General features: G+C 42.6%; 1 protein-coding gene across 1 annotated transcript in view; it reads right to left on the reverse strand.

Moving 5' to 3' along the window:
* The window catches only part of PPP4R3A (protein phosphatase 4 regulatory subunit 3A), a 69040-nt gene extending 53261 nt beyond the window's left edge, over positions 1-15779 (reverse strand). The window contains exons 1-2 of the mRNA XM_054026750.1: positions 14603-15779; positions 2403-2458 (exon numbers count right to left, since the gene is read on the reverse strand). Of these exons, the coding sequence (XP_053882725.1) occupies positions 2403-2458; positions 14603-14744 (198 nt within the window). The 5' untranslated portion in view covers positions 14745-15779. The remainder of the gene's footprint in view (positions 1-2402; positions 2459-14602) is intronic.
* Between the last annotated feature and the right edge of the window lie 3524 nt (positions 15780-19303).

Below are 19303 nucleotides of genomic sequence, written 5' to 3' on the forward strand. Positions count from 1 at the left end.
CAGACCTCAACCCTATTGTCCCTCTGCAAATTTGTGTACACAAGAGTCGATCCCTTACCTCTCTCTAAAAGTGCAAAGTTTCAAAAAGTTCAATAATAGAAGACTGTTGGGGGCAGAATAGATCTGGACAAGGAGAAGAAGCCTGGAAATAAATGTGAGAAGGGAGGGACAGGCAGTAGAAACAAAAGGGAAACTGTTTGAGCAGCATATTCCAGAAATCTTGAAGTTTTTCTGAGTGTAGCCTTCATTGATTTGAGATCTACCATCCCATTCTCTCACTAGAAGGGAAAACCTACAATGGCAGCAGGCTGTAAAAGAGACTCAGTTTGGGAATATTTTAATGAAGTTCCTTTCCCTGTGGGTAAGACAGGCACGCGTGCAAAATGCAAACAATGCAACAAAGAAATGCAAGGCCTTGTTGCCCAAATGAAACAACAACATGAGAAGTTTCCTTCTCAGGAGGAAGCTGCATTGAAGATGATGAAAGGAACATCACTTTAAAAATGTTTAATGTGTACCTTCTAAAAAAATGAAACCTACATCTCTGAGTCATGAAGAATATGTATTAAGATTATAACAACCAACCAGAATGCACTTTTATGTAGAAATCCATGATTAAATCGAGTCCTCCTGACTAGTGATTTAAACTAGGAGTTAAATCAAATCCACCCTGACTTGAAGGCAAGAGGAGGCACATGGAATAGGCTTGATGTGCATCTGCTAACCAATTTCCCCATTCTGTTTTGTTTTTCAGAGCTCCAAGATGTAGAAAATAGCCCTAACAGGGGTTAAAAAGCTGAGTCAGCCCCCAATTAAAATAATTATGTTGTGGCATTTCTCTGCACGTATACGTGAATGCAAACTAAAATAAAAGCTAACTTTTGCTTTTGGCTTTCCAGGAAAAAACCCACAGATCTGATAAATCTGGCATAATAAAGTTCTGTTATCTTTGTGTCCTTCACTGATGCTCTGGAGGCTGGGGGCCAGAGAGAGCAAAACCAGCAAAAGCTGTTTTTGGGTCTGCATACAACCAACTTGACAAGTGACAACAGAGTCTGAGCTGTGAAAGCTGTCACTAAAGTGTAAACAGATTTATTCTTGGATAGCAATATTTGTACCACTAGTGTTATGCTAGTAATCTCTGTTCACACTGACACTAATTCAGATGGGACAACAAGACAGCATTTCTGGAAGCGAATTTAATCAAAGCAATGGTTGCCAATCATGCACATCAGCAGGAGCACTTCTGTGCGGACAAGAGAAGTGTTACAAACATGCTAAAGAGATCACAGAGTGGCTAACATGGCAAATTTAATTGGTATAAGGTATCCCTGGATGAAAGAAAAAGTTATTGTTGATAGGATCTAACCCTCCGCAGCTGGAGTGAGTCACCACTTTGCATGTGAGGTGAGACTTTGGAGCAGGAAGAAGGGTAGTGATGGAAATAGTTCCTTTAGAAGGGTGTGCGTAGAGTGTACTGGACAGGGGAAAACCTAAAAAGAGTTGAGACAAAGAGTGGAGGGGAGGAAGAGAATGAAGAGAAAAAGAAAACAGAAAATGTGTCATTTTAAATGATATTTTTGGCTACTGATCCAGTTCAAAAAAGGGTATCAGATTATCGTAATTACAGCCAAAAGAAAATAAGAAATAAGCCTGTCCTCCTAAAAGTTTGGAATCCCATCTCTCATTTCACAGAAAGGAAGAGTAAGTAGATTCCCTTCGACAAGTGCAAAATTAAACTCCTAATCAAGCAATAAGTTCCAGACTTACAAGTGCTCTAGACTTTTATTTGCTGCGGGGGGAAAAGTTTTTAGGACATTTTTCCTAGATACCATGAACTGCATTACTGAAGCTAGCCTCTATCTGCAACACAGTATAAAACTGATTAGAAAATAGGCTTAATTTGCATGAACTAAGTTCAATATAACAATAACCAGCAGACAGCAGCCTTTGTCCCTTTCTAGTATAGTTTCTAATATTGAAAAATATTGTGCTTTTCAATAGGACACACCCATCAAATTCCATTTTAATTCTTTAAGCAAAAAGACTCTCCAGGCTAGCAATGCACACAACTAACTAGTTTAAGACGTGAAAGTCTTATTGGCAAAGAACAGTCAACCCTAGGATCGCAAAAAAGCAGGGAGGCATCAATATTTCATCTATTTGTTTGGAAAGAGGTGGCTAATTTGTAATTTTACAATCAGACTGCTGTTTTTCCATATGTTTTGATTGGTTGTATGATCATACACAAAAACACTGAAAAGTATTTTCTCTTATCTTTCAGTTATAGTAACTGGTAGCATTACTTGTAATAAAGGGTAGTAAACTCATAGAACATTCATATTAAAGAAATAATAGTCTCCCTTTAAAAAGAAAGAAAAGGTAAAATAATTAAAGTTTACCTGTTGCTTCTGGTATGCAGTGTTTGGATTAATTTTGGACTCCAAAAGAAGAGAACCTGAAGGGATTAAAAAAAGAAGAAAGTTCTGTTTTAATTCAATAATGGGGATTGAAAATTCTCTTTTTAATCACTGATACACTAATTAAAAATACACACAACCTAACACTATGTTCAGAACTTCATCCCCAATCCTGCAAACAGGTATGCACATGTTTTATTTTACTCACATGAGTAGTTTCATTGAAGCCAACAAGACTCCTCACAAAGAACATTAAGAACACACACAAGTATTTGCAGGATTTGGCCTTAATCTCCATAATCTATTTTGACTTCATTATTTTCTCCCCCAAACAGCATTTATGGGTGAGATGACCAAATTAGAAAAATAAACGGTTCTTAAGATATGGTCCACAAAGCACATACTGGTGGTCTACAGATACTGGTCACATGACGCTGGCTCTCCTTGTTTCCATCTGCTAAATCTCATGAAAAAGTTCATGATCCATGTCAACTTCTTGATACTACTTTTTCCATGGAAGCAGTTACTGTAATTGCCACAAGAATGTTTTCTATCACCATTGGGAAGTAGTCCACACAATCACATTATAAAACCCGGAATTAAGATTAACCTTAAAAGAAATCCAAACAGGTAAAGGTATGGAAATCACAGTTAAGGCACCCATACAACCTTGTGACAACAGGCAGAGTTAAAGTTGTATGGGGTGCCTTACCTGTGCTTTTCAATACCTTTACCTGTTTGGACTTATTTTAGGTTAACCTTAACTATGAATTTCCTGGGTTTTTAGTATAATTACATCACCACTAATTTTTTTTTAAATTAGTCATTCTTACTCATACATTAGTGGTATGCAGGCTTAACCTCCACTCAACTTTACTGTCCAGGAATTTAAGAGAAATTAAAATACTTAAATCCATTTTTCTTAGTGCAAATCTGAAATTTCTAAAAGGTGAGAAGCAATTCTCCATGAATAAACAGAATTTGAAAAGGATAATTGTAATTAAAATGGTCATTTCTGAATCTCATGGTGGGAGCCAACTCTCTGAACTGATCACCGGAAATTAATGTTCAATACCTGAACAGTTCATTAATTATAAATCCATACTTTAAAAACCCATGTTAACAATATGGAGAGAATTACTGAAAGAATCTTACACTTGTTTCTCTCACTGTCAGTCACAAACCCTGGGTTTAGACATACAGTCCTTATCTGAAGAATTTCCAGTGACTTCAATAAGAACGTTGGTTAAATAAGGACTGCAGAATGAGACCATACGTTACTTTTTCAGCAGGATGGCTACTAAAAGCAGTAGAACTGAATACCAATGTTAATGATAGTTCCTCCCGTGATAAAAGTGCTTCTTACCTTATAAATTTAGAATATTACAAAATGTTGATGTTCAAACAAGAGGCACACAAACCAAGTCAATAACAGAATATGTAGTTTTTAAAAATTACAAATACATTCACTTTAAAGGAGAGACAGTGTAATTTTTTTTTTTTAAACTTACCTGCAATCCGAGTACTACTTATTAACTCTAAGGCCTTGTCTACACTATACTTTTGTTGACAAAAGTTAATGGCGCTTTAATTAAAGTGCTTTAAATTAAACCACTGTCATACCTCCACACTATGCTCCTTATGTCAGCAGAGCACATCCACACTAGCAGCTCTTGCATGGACACAGAGCAGTACACCGTGGATAGCTATCCCACTGTGCAACTGGCCACAGGGTGCTTTGGGAAAGGTTTGCAATGGCTCATGGGACAGGTACAGCGTCACATGATGCGCATCAATCTCATCATTCCATGGGCATCCTACTAGATTACCAGCTGGTTTTCAACTGAAGTGGGGGGAGATGGTGGGGAAAGTGTGTGACAGGGAGTATATGTGTATGCTCCCGGAGAGACAGAGTGTGTGTGTGTTAGGGAAGTGTGTGTGTGTGTGTTGGGAGGGGTAGTGGGGAGCGAGTGTCAGAATACTGTCTAAGTTCAGACAGCTGCCAGAACCAACAAATCCTAAAGCAGGGGGAGGGGATACCCCAGTCCCCATCAGCCCCTGGTTCTGCACAGCACAGCAGTAGTCTCTTCCCCCACCCTTCAGCAGCAGCCCACTCTGCCTGCCTGCCAGACAATTCCACATTAATGGTTCTGTGATTCTCTGAGTTCTCTCACAGCCTCCTCAGCTACCAGAAGTGGTATCCTCAGCAGTTCTGTGAGCTATTCACAAATGCTGAAGAATGTCAAAGCTTCCCAGAGCTTTGAAAGGGGAGGGACGCATGCCTGTGTAGCTAGATGCAGGGCAGCAGAGTTCAAAGGAGTGAGCAGAGCACTCATGCTAGGCGTTGTGGGATACTGGGGAAGGCAAGTTATGTCGACATAACAAACGGCAACATCTACACTGATGTTTTAACACTTTAAACTTTGCCACAAAAAGCCCTATGCCTCTCGTTGAGGTGGTTTTATTTTGTCAGCAAAACAACAGAGTTTTGCTGCCAAAAGTAGCATGTACATCTCCACTGTTTTGTTGGCAAAAGTTGCCTTTTGCCAACAAAACCATGTAGTGTATACAAAGCCTAAGTCCCAAGTTCAGGATTCTGTTTGCCTTGCAACCACCTAAAAACTCTCATGAACTGTTGATGATTCCAAAGAGAGATGGTTGTTCATATATCATCAACTGTTACATAACAGAATCCTCAACTCAGATGCGGACAGGTAAAGAAGAGGAGAAACAGATTTTCATGTGTTTTAAAATGTGAAGCTATTTGCAAGTTGAAGTTCACACAGTACATTCTGTAGACCTGAACTATTTTTTCCTCTCAGAAGTTTTGCAGTATATAAATATTCTTTTGTCAGCTAATCATACCTGCTAGTCCAATTCTTTCTTTTTCTAAGGAAGTTATAAACAGCCTTAAGCCATCTGTGAAGTTCCTGTCACACATTGACTTTAAAATAAATAAATAAATAAAATAAAAACACATACCCACTGAACTGACAAGTCCTTTTTTACTGTAAAAGTGTATGTAGAAAGACTAAAGGCTTGTCTACACATGGACCTATTCAGGAATAACTCCATGTGTGCACACTCAATCCATGATCAACAGGGCACTCTCATTCTGGAAATGTCCACACATGGAATTATTCAAGAATAGCTGTTCCTGAATATCTTCATGTGCAGACAAGACCTAAAAGAACTCTAATTCAGCTATTTGATATTAATTCAGGATTTTGATATGGGATCACTATTATAGAGGTCTCTTCGATATTTTTATATTTGTAAAGGAATCGAGGAGGAGGAATCTCACTATAAAGAAGAGCGCTTCTGTTCAAACACTCACCTTGGTAAGTAGGAACAACAGAAAAGAACACTAATAGCACAAGGGAGCAGAACAGAATTTTGCGGTAATGCTATGTAATTTACTTGTGTGGCAGACCTTAATTTTAAGTCCTTTTTAAAAAAAATGTGTAAATACATTACATGCAAATGTATGTTTTCCCCATGTTTAACTTAGCTAACTTCTACAATGAACAATTGAACCAGAAATGTTAAGAACTAGAACGTGTGTCCCATTTAGATGGATAGATGTCATAAATATCAACTTGTGGTAGGAGATTATTTCTATACAAGTCATTTTGCTTTTGTGCAGTGCTCCTTTAACTGCCATCCTTGTGAAAAGGCAACAATTCAGCATTATCAAAAGAAAATAATCTTTTACACAATATGGAGTGGGAAACATTGTCTGAGTTGGTTTTTATTCCCTTATGCAAGGGTACCATATAAAGCAATGTCTGGGAATGTGTTCAATGTAAGTTAATTTGTATTAGGTGAAAGCTATAAGGATGCTGTAAGGATAGCAACTGGGACAAGTAACCCACCATCTGTGCAGTCTCCATCATACAACCAATTGAACTGTTGCATGCAAATTAGCTGTAGAGTAAGGGTGGTAATTGGTTGAATTACCTCTGATATCATAATGGTCTTGGGCTCTTGGCATGGCATAAATATATACCTTACTGTAACTGAAAGCCCATGCTTTGTGCCAGTGTAATTTGTAGAGTCAAAATGGGTGCAAACTTACAATTTGACAGTAATGGACCACAAATCCCAGTGATGATTGAACCTGGTGATAGTTTAAACAAAAAGAGCTCTCATGAGCTTGTAGCAGCTTCCATCACTTCACACTGATTAAACAGACATACTAGGCTTTAGAGCAGGGGTAGGCAACCTATGGCACGCGTGCCAAAGGCAGCATGCAAGCCGATTTTCAGTGGCACTCACACTGCCTGGGTCCTGGCCACTGGTCCAGGGGGCTCTGCATTTTAATTTAATTTTAAATGAAGCTTCTTGAACATTTTTAAAACCTTATTTACTTTATAGACAACAATAGTTTAGTTCTATATTATAAACGTCTAGAAAGAGACCTTCTAAAAACGTTAAAATGTATTACTGGCACGCAATTCACTTAAATTAGAGTGAATAAATGAAGGCTCGGCACACCACTTCTGAAAGGTTGCCGACCCCTGCTTTAGAGTGACACAATCAGACTTGGAAACAACTTCCAAAGGGGATGGTGGAACTGAAAGCCACTAGAAATCATCAAGCTATGTGTCTTGATGAATGCCTTTTGGACAAATTCTATAGATACTGGATTCCTGAAAAAAGTCAAGGGAATATGCAAGATGACCTTGTGCATGTGATTACTTCTATGACTGACAAGACAGCATACAGAATGTGGAAAAAATTATTCAAAACAAATACTTAAGACAATAAAGTCTTTGCCTATGTCTGACATAACCTCCTTCCAGGCTCATCCTTCCAGACTATCAAAAAGATCAGGCTTTATACCCCTTTTCTACTGTTATCACAAATCTTGCTTTCTTCTATTCTGTACCTGATGCTTGCAACAGCCTTCTAATGTCTATTTGTCAAGGCTCCAAACTCACGATTCAACTCACTCCTACTCATTTATGCAGTATCACCTAACAAAAGTATGCATTTTCACACTTTTTAGAGACTCAAAACATTTAAACCACACATTTTGTTGTAAGAATGAATAAATGAGTTCTCTGTAACCCATGACCTCCCTCAATTCCACTCCACCTAGGAAATATGATGGACTTGTGAGGATACCGTAACGGGCCTGACATTCCAGATAGTTACTCAAGTTAATAAACTACTCTAGTAGTTAAGTCAATAAGACTACTCGTGATAAAAAACACTACTTATATACATAAGCTTTTGCAGGATAAGGCTTCCAAACAGTAAGCTCTTTGGAGGGAGGAACCTGAAGCACATTTGTGGATAGTAAAAACAGTAAATAATAGTTAGGTATGGTAGTGATAATAGAAACATTAACAATGTCAACCTTCATTTAATAGGTCAGATTGCAGCTAATAAAATGTCTTGTTTTTAACTACATAAATTCTCCACTCAAAATACTGGATTCCAGTCCTGGTCTTTTGAATAGTATACTTAAAAACATTTTAAAAAATTGTTTTGTTGGGTTTAATCAATCTTGTTAGACATGTCTAATAAATTTGTAAAATATACCTTCCATTTCTTGGGGCTATCCTAGGCTATGTGTATCCTACAGCTTTTGTCAGCATAACTTATGCTGCTCAGGGGTGTAAATAAACCACTTCCCTGAGTGACATAAGTTACTCTGACATGAGCACTGGTGTGGACAGCGCTATGTCGGCGGGAGAAGCACAGCTATTGCCTAGGGCAGAGGTGGTTTTATTATGTTGACAGGAGAGCTCTCTGTTGTCGGCATACAGTCTCTTCACCAGAAACACTGCATTGTTGTACATGTAGACAAGCCCCTAAGAATACTTTCCAAGACTTTATCCACACTACTTTTTGAAAATGGTTATAGCCTGTAAAGCACATTTTTTAAAATGTCATCAGGATTCCATGTTCACTAATGACTCCATATGAAGTTTGCTCATTTTTCTAAACATTTTTTTCAAACTGCCTGCCCTGAAAACTCATCTTAAAACTTTAGAATCAAGTGACATCTATACAAACCCATTTAATGAGTTTATGTGGGCATCACTGAAGGAAGACAGCAGGGTTACCTGTGGAGAGGAGAGTAAGATTTAGTCTACCGAACCTCTAGTACTGGGAGTTGTATGCGAGATGGAAAGAACCCAGCTCAGGGCAGCTTTGCAGAAGTGGGTCTAGTGGGAATGGTTTGATTCACAAAACAAAACAATTCTGATAGGGAAGCGAGCAAGAATAACTACAAAACTCCACAATAGCATATTGAGAGTTACTGTTTAGGGAAGAAACATACTTTAAATATGTTAAGCCAGTGGTTCTCAGTGTCCTTCTTTGTGTTTTGAAAGGGAGGCTGGAGGTGGCATTTGGGGATGCATGCTTTTCCCACAACCCTAAAAATTAGCTGGATGCTTCAGCTACCAGTGACCAGCAATGAAAATTAGTTAACAACGCAATTCACACTACTCAACTATTAGTACAGACTGCCTGCAGACTTGGGAAAATACTTCATCATTAACATAAGCAAAAAGTGGCAATGTTTTCTTCACAACAATGGAGGGCTATTTTTTTTTTTTTTTTTAAATGAGAACTTCAATTTAGGAGCATAATGCCGGAGGAAAGTGTGCGCAAAAGGCGGATTCTGCAGTAAAGTCTGTTGTTATAGAATTCATGTAGCTCTGTCTATAATAAGCTCTCTTATAAGGGGTCCACACAATGACAGGAGAACAAACTACAGTGCATACACGACTTTCCTTGAGAGACTATTTCACAGTCTAATAGATGTGTTAACGTTTTCCATCTTAAACGTTTTTTAATTTCAACCCATCACTCCCAGTTTTACCCAAAAGGACTGAAGTGTGTTACCACAGAATTATTTAATTTTTATTTCCTAGTCAATAGTGGTACCACAACCCAAATTTCTCAGCTGTTCAATTGGTTTCTGAGGCAAGATGAAACTTTACAGCAGCGGTTCTCAACCAGGGAACCGCGAGCCCTTTCTGGGGGGCCCCAGGGCCTCATGGCTGAAACCTGGTACCCCAAGCCCCAGTGCCCCCATGTAGGGCAGAAGTCAGGAGCCCTAGTGCCCCACTGGTCTGAAGCCTGGAGCCCCGGTGCGCCACTGGTCTGAAGCCAGGAGCAGCACGGGACTGAAGCTGGGAGCAGTGTGGGGTTGAAGCCAGGAGCCCTGGCACACACACACACACACACACACACCCCTGGTCTGAAGCCGGGAGCGGTGGGGGAGTCCCAATGCCCTCCCCCCCCCCCCCAAGTCTGAGGCCAGGAGTAGCACGGGGCTGAAGTTCCAAGCCCTGGCGCCCCCCGTGGGCAGAAGCAGAGTCCATGTGCAGAGTGTGTGCGTGGGGGGGGGGTGCTGCCTCCCCCAAACTGCAGTGCCTTACCCAGAGTGGAGCTGTCCCGGGGCAGCTCCCCCCACCCTTCCGCCAGTCCTCCTCAGGCCCCGTACTCTGGCCAGATCATAGGTGGGAAGCCGAGCCAGGTAATGCAGGACAGATGCTCCTCTGCTTGGTGGTGCCATGGAGAGGGCAGCCGTGGCATTCCCATCTGCTACTGGTGTTTGGGGTTGCGGCTGCTCCTCAGCTCCCAGTCCCCTTTGACTGCTCATGCAACTGGTAAGAGCTGCCCAGGCAGGGGGACCTGACTCCAGGGAAGCAGAGCCCTAAGAAAACAGCCACCACAAGGGGAGCACTCCTAGCATGCAGCCCCTAATTACCTCTCTCTCTTCACCCTTAGCTACCCCCCTGCCTGCACTCAGCCCCTAGCTTCCCCTCTCCCTGCACTGCAAGTGGTTTTCAAACTTTTTAAGCTGAGTCCCCCCTTTGGGTTATATTTTTTGGTTGCATCCCCCCCACAACCCAGACAGGCTGGGTGACCTCCTGAGGTGAGTCGGGGGTGGAGGTGGCACTCCCTCTCTGGACCCCACTGTGCAGAGCTGGCCCTTGCCCCACCCCAAAGAAAACAGAAGTCAAACTATGCCTATGCCCAAGGGTCCTCCCCAGCCCGGAGCCCCGAGTTCCCCCACCCACACTGGGCATTTGAGTTTCTATAGCATGTTGAGGGGGAGGCCTCAGAAAGAAAAAGGTTGAGAACCCTGCCTTACAGAGCCACTTAAGATCTCTTTGTGGCTAGTAAAAAAAAAAAAAAAAAAAAATCACCCTTTAAGCCTTCAGGGCAGGTAGATCAGCACCACTAACGGGCATTACCATGCACTCCAGTCATGGTCTACAGACAAATCAGTTCAATGATTAGCGGCAATCAAAACAGCATTAGGATATACAGAGAATGGGATTGGGTGGGGAGAGAGAAAAAAAAAAAAATCAGCTCCTCCAGAGTGAGTACCAAACTTTCCTGGGCAAGTGCCATCAACTTTATTTTTTTTAAGTAAAGTTTAGGAATCTGCTAGTTTCAAGCCATTGTGATCACAAAAAAAAAAAAAAACACCTTCCAAATGGGGAGGAAGTATAAGTCAAACCAGTGATGTCTTCCTAATTGTGCTGAGAGATAGCAGCAGTGCCACCATTGCTTTTGGGGGCAAAGTAGCTTCCTGCCTCTGTAACGGGGCAGAGGAGACCTGTCTGCTGCAACTGTTTGGCAGGTAGGTAGAGACCGGTATTTGTGGGAGGACTGGCACAGAATTAATTAGGATTCAGAATTCAGCAACCTGGAAGCTAGGGTCTTCAGGCACAAGCAGCAGGGAGGTGTTGCCCAGAAGACGGTGAGGCAGAAGAGGAGGCATGGCTTGGTAATCAATGTATTCTGACAAGGCAAATAAGCATAGTCCTTATACTAGTAAGTGCCTGATAATTTTCTCAATCCCTAAGATAGAAAATATTTGTATCATTACGTGAATGGTATACTCTCATCTGGAATATTGCTTTCAGTTCTGGACACCTTACCTCAAAAAAGAAAACAACAAAAATAAAAGGTTCAGAAACTAGCAATGAAAATTATTTAAAAGCATAGAAAGGTTGTCATATGAAGAATAGGACTGTTTAGGTAATGGAAGTGACAAGGGAGGATAGGATACAGTTATTTATAAAAATGAATGATAAAAAGAGTAGACAATAAAGGAGTGCCTAATTTCCAACAGAAATACAAGGGGTCATGCAGTGAAACTAAAAGGGATCAAGTTTAGAATTGACTGTGGTACACTTTTTTCCCCCTCAAAAAAAGCAAACCAACATGTGGAACTCATTGCCACTTAGGTATTATTAAGGGAAAGAATTTTGCAGGATCCAAATAAAGGACTAGACATTTACACAGATAACGACAAGAACATTCAGTTACAATAGATGGGATTTTGAAAGGAGATATAAACCCTCATGATTCAGGGCATAGCCATCCAGTAAGAGATTTCCTGTATTAAACAGGTTATTCTCAGTTGTCTACACCAGGGATTCTTGAACTTACTTGACATTTCTGGCCACCATCAAAAACAGGACACTTGACACATCATGGACCACTGACCTGATCTGGTATGATAATTCCTATGTTCCATCTATTGGAAATGGTTATAGTGTCCTAACAGGCCACAGATAAAAATTGACTATTGGTTGCATTCTCCCTTAGAGAATTCTGAAACCTAAATTGGTCTATTAGCTTGTGTGTAAGCCATTAAATAAGGTCCCAAATAAGAGGAAGTTGAGTCCTGACCCCAAACTGTAGGAGGAAACAGTTTGGAGGCAGAAGACACCATGATGGAAAGGGGAGGAACGGTCAAGGAAAGGAGATGAAAGAACTACACAGGGATGCGAAGACGTGTGGAACACTAGTAGGGTGTCCAGTACTTGTTAATTTTGATCCTTACATTTAACAAAGCAATTCAACAGAAAAGCTGAAGGGTAATTGAAAGAAGGAGGAACAAGGGACTTGAGCCCTATAAAAGGCATCAATGCATTTGAAGTATAACAATCTGGCATCACTGTTTTTTTTTGTTTGGTGTGTGTGTGTGTGTGTGTGTGAATTAACTGTTCACACTTACAAACATTTCATACAATACACCAAAATGTTTTTTTTTAAATTTCATTGCATACAAATTTGCCTTCAAAACGTTCTTGGCCATTGACTTCTGACACTGAGAAAAAACTGAATATTAATCTGATAAGGTAAAGTGACAAGAATAAGAAAACAAACAATTATTAGAGGGCATGTTTGCCTAAAAGGATTGATATATTAGCCTCAGTGATCAAAAAACATAAGTTTCTGAAGAGCATTTTATTATCTAATAATCCTATAAACTGTACATGCTAAATAAACTATGTTAATTTCAGTTATTCAATTTGTAAAAATATTAATTTGCTGAATATTTTTAAAAATATGGATAATCTTTAAAATTCAATAACTCCTAGATAAACCTTAAAGCAACACTTACAATACTTCATACTTCCACTGATTTCAGTGGGATTTGCATATGAAGATTGATGTTGGGAGTTTATTTGCTGTAAATGAGCTTGTTTAAATCTAGAAAAGAAAGTGGAAGTCTGTGTAGCCTGAACCGACTGCTCGACAATCAGATTACAACCTGCAGCATTTTATACTCAAAAATTCTACCCACATCATTATATTTTTAAAATATTACCACTATATTTGTTTTTTAAATGTCACTCTTTTTCATTTGATGTTTCAGTTGTACTTTACTCATTCGTTCAGCTCTTGAAAGCTGTCCTGGTGGTGGTGAGTGCTATAATTATACCATTGTAAAATAAGCCAGTTTACAAAGGTGATTCGCCCCCTCGCACCTCCCGCCCCCACTATGCTCCCTTTCACCCTTAAATTCAATAGCAGAGGTCTATTGCCATCTCAAGGAGTTCATCTTACATAAAAAATAAGACATGCTGTAAAGAATGGGGAGAACAGTCTTGATTTTTTTTTCGTAAAATCAATTACATATTTGGTTTTCATAATTTATTAATAATTTAGCAATTTAAAAGACTCAAATCAACGTAATTAGCATTTAAACAGGTTTTTGATAATAAATCAATTTTCTAAATTTGATTCCTACTATATCAATTTAGGATTTCCTTATAATGCACGTTCTCAGAACTTTCCTCAACAATGACTCGACTAAGTAAGTGACCTCAATGAAGTTTTCTATCATTCAGTATCAGCAAAAGGAAAGCCAAATAACATGAGGGAGAGGGGAGATTACAATCAATTGTAGACAGCAATCTGCAAGAATGATCCACCCTAACCAGATGTAAGATAAAAAGCCTGGAAATAGCTAAGGTCAGAAAAACATCACCAAATATGCAACTATATGGTTAAATGAGATATGACAGACTTCATTCATACTACTAGTGTTAAATAAAGCCAGATATACTTCAAAGTTTAACCCACAGTAACTACAGCAACCATTAACTAATTGATCAAATAATCATGGATAGTTCTTACAAAAAAAACTACCATAATGTAGTGATCTGTAGCGAAACATGCTTGCAATATGAGGAAAAACAAGTGATATGCTTTGTTTTAAGTGAATTTATTATTTAAGGGGTAATTCTAAAGCAGTTTTAGCAGGAGTGCAGAATACTCTAGCTGCTTAAAATATATCCTGACAATATTGTTTTGTTCTTTGTACAGTCTTGAAATCAACAATTTTATGAAGTGTGGATATACATGAAGTATTTAAAAGTGTTTTAAATGATGTTTAAGAGTGAAAAATATATTTGAAACCCAATTACTGAGAGATGAATAGGTTAGACACTACATTGAAAGAATTTTAAAATATTTTATGTTCAACAAATATAATTCAAACTGTGAGCAGTTTATTTAATTTGGGGATTATCAATTATTTGAAGAAGAGATCGCAAGTAGTATTTGTGGCAAAGATCATTTTGGAGGGCCAAGAAGCAGGATACTGGTGTGCAATATAGTGTGTACAATGTGGACTAAGTGTATTTGGTACGCATCATTATGTCTGTGTGTCCAATATGCACAAAGTCTGTACCTGATGGGTAGGAGAGTTCTGTCCTAATCTTCCAACCCTGTCCCTTGGCCTAACAAGAGTTAACCATATTTGCTGCCTCCCCCATTTCAGAATTGCATACAAATTATGCCGATAGTGTCATGGAACAGATATACAAAGCCAGTTCCCCTCTTTCTTTTTTAGGTGTATTGGGAAAAGACGACTACCAATACCTGGCAGGCTCTCACACACTTACCATCGCTCTCTGCCCTGACAAGCAGGGACATGCCCTTCAGCCTCTCCACGTAGCCAGAGGACACATGTCCGGTGCCCCGATCATCCCACTGGCGGTCTTCATTCAGCGTGTAAACTTTCACCCTCCGCCGGGTGTCTGTCATCCTGTCGCCTGCCACACTACAGCCACCACCCTGGCCTGTGACACCTGAAGGAACAGGAGGTTGGTGGGGGGCTAGGCCCCCCTCAAAGGAGCGGAGCAGGAAAGAGGGTAGCAGTCCACACAGACACCCCGGATGTCTCTTTATTCTTCACTGCTGGGGCAGTCTCCTCCTCATCCCCAATATTTGGAGACACAGCACAGTGCTGGGGAAGGGGGTGGTTGGTGGAAAGCTATTTACGAGGCGTGCTAGAAGACCAGGGGAGGTGTTCTTCAGGAGGGAAAGCCTAGGGAGCAGTTGGGCTGCCGGGGGTAAAGGGACAGGCCGAAGGGGCAGCGTGGGGAGGGAGCAGAGGTATAAGCGGAGGGATGGTGAAGGAGAGGTAAGAGAGGATGGGAGAGGAAAGATGGCTATGGAGACTAGAAGTGGGTGGGGGGAAAGCAGGGGGAAAGGGTGGCAGGGGATGGGGCTTGCAGAGCAGGGGTGCCAGGCGAGGGGTGAGCCGGGAGGACAGTGTGTGCTGGCCGGGGAAGGGGACAGGAAGAAACTAGATCAGCAGAGGGGACAAGGGGTGGTGGCAGATCGGCGGTAAGGGGGAGGGAGCGGGGTCAGTTCACCCCCTGCCCACCGCTCGGCTCTATTGTGCGGGCGCTGCCCAGGCCCGACGCCCCCTCGCTCGCAGTGCGTCCGTGCGGGGGATAGAGGCGGCGCGGCTCGTGGGCGGCCAGCGGGCGCTGCCTGTCCCGGGCGGGGTGCGAAGGTGGCCGGGCTCAGCGCCCCGTCTTCCCCATGGGCTCGCGGCAAATTCACTCCCAGCCCGGCTCCGCCGCCATATTCTTCTTCCTCCTCCTCCCGCTACTGCTGCGGCTCAGCCCCGGCTCCTCGGCCCGCTCCGCTAGTCCGGCCGGCTCTGCTCCGGGCGCCCGGCAGGCAAGGCCCCTCCCGGGCTGGCGGGCTGGCTGGCTAAGGCGCGGCGAGGCCCGTCCGTCTCCCACTGGCTCTGTCTCCGCCTCAGTCACTGCGCGGCCGCCATCTTGGTTTCACCTCTCACTGGAGGCGCGGGGTCTCCCAGCCAGCGGCGGCACGGGCCGCCCGCCAGCATTTAAAGGGCCAGCAGCAGCGATGGGCTCAGGGAGCGGATGGGGTTGTTAGGGGGGAGAGCAGCGCCTGCCTGTGTCACCCAGGCGCTTCCGTCACCAAACTGTGTGCACCCCCCAGGTAGCACCCTACCTTGAAACACACAGCAGCCCACTCATCAGCAGGCCATAGCTTGCGGGGCAAGGGTAGCACCCCTCACGATGAAGCACCCCACTGATCACTGTGGCACTCCACCCGCGACCACACATCACCTCACAGCACCCTAGGGTGCCAGGGCCCAGCCCTACAATGCAGCACCCCACTGATCACTACACAGCACCTAAGGGTGTAAAAGAACAGTACCCCACAGCACCACTAGCTGAAAAGGCAGAAGCCCATTGCCCAGCACCCCCACATCACTGCACACCACCCCCACTCTTTATGGTGCAGCCCTCCTGGGTACTAGGGTACCACCCCCACCCTTCACAGTGTATTTCAACTTGGGGTGTGAGAGCAGTAGCCCTACCCACAGCACCCTACCTTTGAGCCAAAGGGTGGCACCCATGCAGCACCCCACATAACAGTGGGTATGCAGGAGGACCAAATAACCATAACAAATAATATTTCACTTATTTTGCAGTGTTTCGTTTCGGCATCACAGGGCAGGAGCCATTCATTAACCCAAAGCTCAGTGTGTATAATGACAGGTTTCAGAGTAGCAGCTGTGTTAGTTTGTATCCGCAAAAAGAACAGGAGTACTTGGGGCACCTTATATGCATCCGAAGAAGTGGACTGTAGCCCACCAAAGCTTATGCTCTAATAAATTTGTTAGTCTCTAAGGTGCCCCAAGTACTCCTGTTCTTTTTAGTGTGTATAATGACACTAATGGTATAGTGCTGGGAAATACTTTACCCTCCCCCGGCCTGGCCCTATATTAGAGGAACTACCAAAGTGATGTAAAGTCACCTTTGTTTCACTACCTCGGTTTGGGTCCAGATTCAGGAGTAACAACACATTGGGCCTTAAGACTTTAAATTCATTCTGAAGTTATCAACAATGGTAAGAGAGAGTGCCAGTGTGATGAGCTCCTGCCCACCCTTTGTTGATCTCAAAGCCAGGGCCGGCTCCAGGCACCAAACTGGCAAGCAGCTGCTTGGGGCGGCCGCTCCGCAGAGGGGCGGCACATCCAGGTATTCGGCGGCAATTCGGCGGATGGTCCCTCACTCCCGCTGGGAGCAAAGGACCTCCCCCCGAATTGCTGGCGCAGATCGCAATCGCAGCTTTTTGCGGGGGGGGGGGGGGGGAGAGGGGGGCTGCTTGGGGCGGCCAAAACCCTGGAGCTGGCCCTGCTCAAAGCAGACTGCTGTATGGTATAAGAGCTACATCTTATGAGTTGTACAGTAGCTGTTGGCTTCCTTAGGGATATCAAATATGAAGTCTAATCCAGAGGTGTCAAATACATGGATCACAGTGGCAAGATCCACCCCTTCCTCAGAGATGAGGAGTCTTCTGGCCATTCAAAGATAGTGAAAATCATTCCTTGCCCCAAAATGCAAAATATGGGTCCAGGAGCAGTGGGGAGGAGCCCAGCATGAACCCAGGCTTTGTTCTACCTTGACAACTGGTGATCAGATGTCCTTGGTTGAACAGGAAGTGTGAGTTCCAGGAAGTTTCTAACCTCCCTTTTTTCCCTGATCCGAGTCCCACATTTTCCTCATCAGTTTGCTTACGTTGTGTCCAGCAAAGCTGGAGTGATCCTGCTGCAAAGGCATCTTTTCAGGAGGCTCCCTGAATGGTACAGAAAGTTAAACAGCTTCTGGTAGAACGGCTGTTGGATTCACCAAACAGAGATGCAATCCAACAATTGCAGTAACAAACAGACGCTGTTGATTCTCTGCTGCTGTCAACATCAGAGCATATGTCTGACAGATTTTTTTTGAAGGCTGCATCAAAATTGAAAACAATACGCAAAAACACTAGAGCTTTGGGGACCTTATAGGCCCATCACTGTACTGGGAGAGTGTCTTGCAAGACACATTCTAGCTACACATGGGAGCTCAATGTATTTTATTTTTTTATGAAATGGATGTTTGTATTTATTAATAAAATGCATTTTGCTGGGTCTAATGTGCCACAATCTCCCCAATTAACAGTTATTCATGAGGAGGTATCCAATCACCACTATTTCCACATCACTGTCATACATTTTTGTTTGGCCTTTTATAGCTAACCACAAAATTTATATCCATATGTGAACTCTTCCAAAGTCCAGTTGTGGACATTTAGTTAGGGCCCACCTCTAGGTTTCAGCAGGGATCCAATTGTGGATTAGAGCTGGCTGTGACGATATCTCCATCTACACTATGAAGACAAAAGCAACAGACGGTCCTGTGGCACCTTTAAGACTAACAGAAGTATTGGAGCATAAGCTTTCGTGGGTAAAAACCTCACTTCTTTAGATGCATCTGAAGAAGTGAGGTTTTTACCCTCGAAAGCTTATGCTCCAATACTTGTTAGTCTTAAAGGTGCCACAGGACCCTCTGTTGCTTTTGACAGATTCAGACTAACACGGCTACCCCTCTGATACTTGACTATGAAGACAAGCATGTTAAAAAAGCATCCATAGTATGGCTGAAATTGTACTAGAGACACAGTTGTGCCATAGTTCTCTTGACTAGTGAATATAACATGTTATTGGTGTTTTGAAAACCATGTGTTGTGGATCTGTGCCCAGGGGAAATCCTGGAGCAAGTGCACAGAAATGCACACTACCTATAAATGCGTAGGCCATCCCTGAAGGCACTTGTGTAGCCAGGTGTGGCACTGGAGGGGAGTTCCACCTTACTTCCCCTGATTAGTCATCAATAAGATCTGGGCAAGGAAAAGCCAACACAAACTAACAAAATAGTATGTGTACATCCCCTTTTAATAAGGTTTCAGGACAGGCACAATTACATGAAACAATGCCTAACATCCTCACCCTGGTTCAGAGCTCTCACATGAAGTATTAGAATCTAGTCAGACTAGTCTCCTGAAACACAAATCGCCACCTGCTGCAACCAACATAACTTCTACTTCCTTCTCTCTTGCCCAGCTTCCTGTTTAAATAGCCAATCCCCATGGCAGGGCAGGGCTTCCTTAATTACACCCAGGCTATCCACCTTCTATAACCTCCACTTTGATAGAAGGCTTGAAGCCCGCACAATGCCACAAGTATACAGGGATGGTCTGGGAGGCACTGGGGCCAGTCTAACCAAAGATGTGCTACTTCATCACCTGTCCCAAGCACCCTCTGTCAACAGGGCTTCTGTACAGAATCCTGGCTGGAATTTGAAGTTGCTTTCCGCCAAAGGAAAATCTGAGGGAGAGCAGTGGTTATTTGCAATTTGCACCCCTTTGTGGCCATGGGAATAAATGTGGACCCAGGTTTATTTTGTGTTTTTTTTCGTTTCAGTTTTTGGCAATTACAGAATGGTATGCTCAAC

Source organism: Malaclemys terrapin, chromosome 4 (assembly GCF_027887155.1).
Source record: "Malaclemys terrapin pileata isolate rMalTer1 chromosome 4, rMalTer1.hap1, whole genome shotgun sequence".
Taxonomy (NCBI): Eukaryota; Metazoa; Chordata; order Testudines; family Emydidae; genus Malaclemys; species Malaclemys terrapin.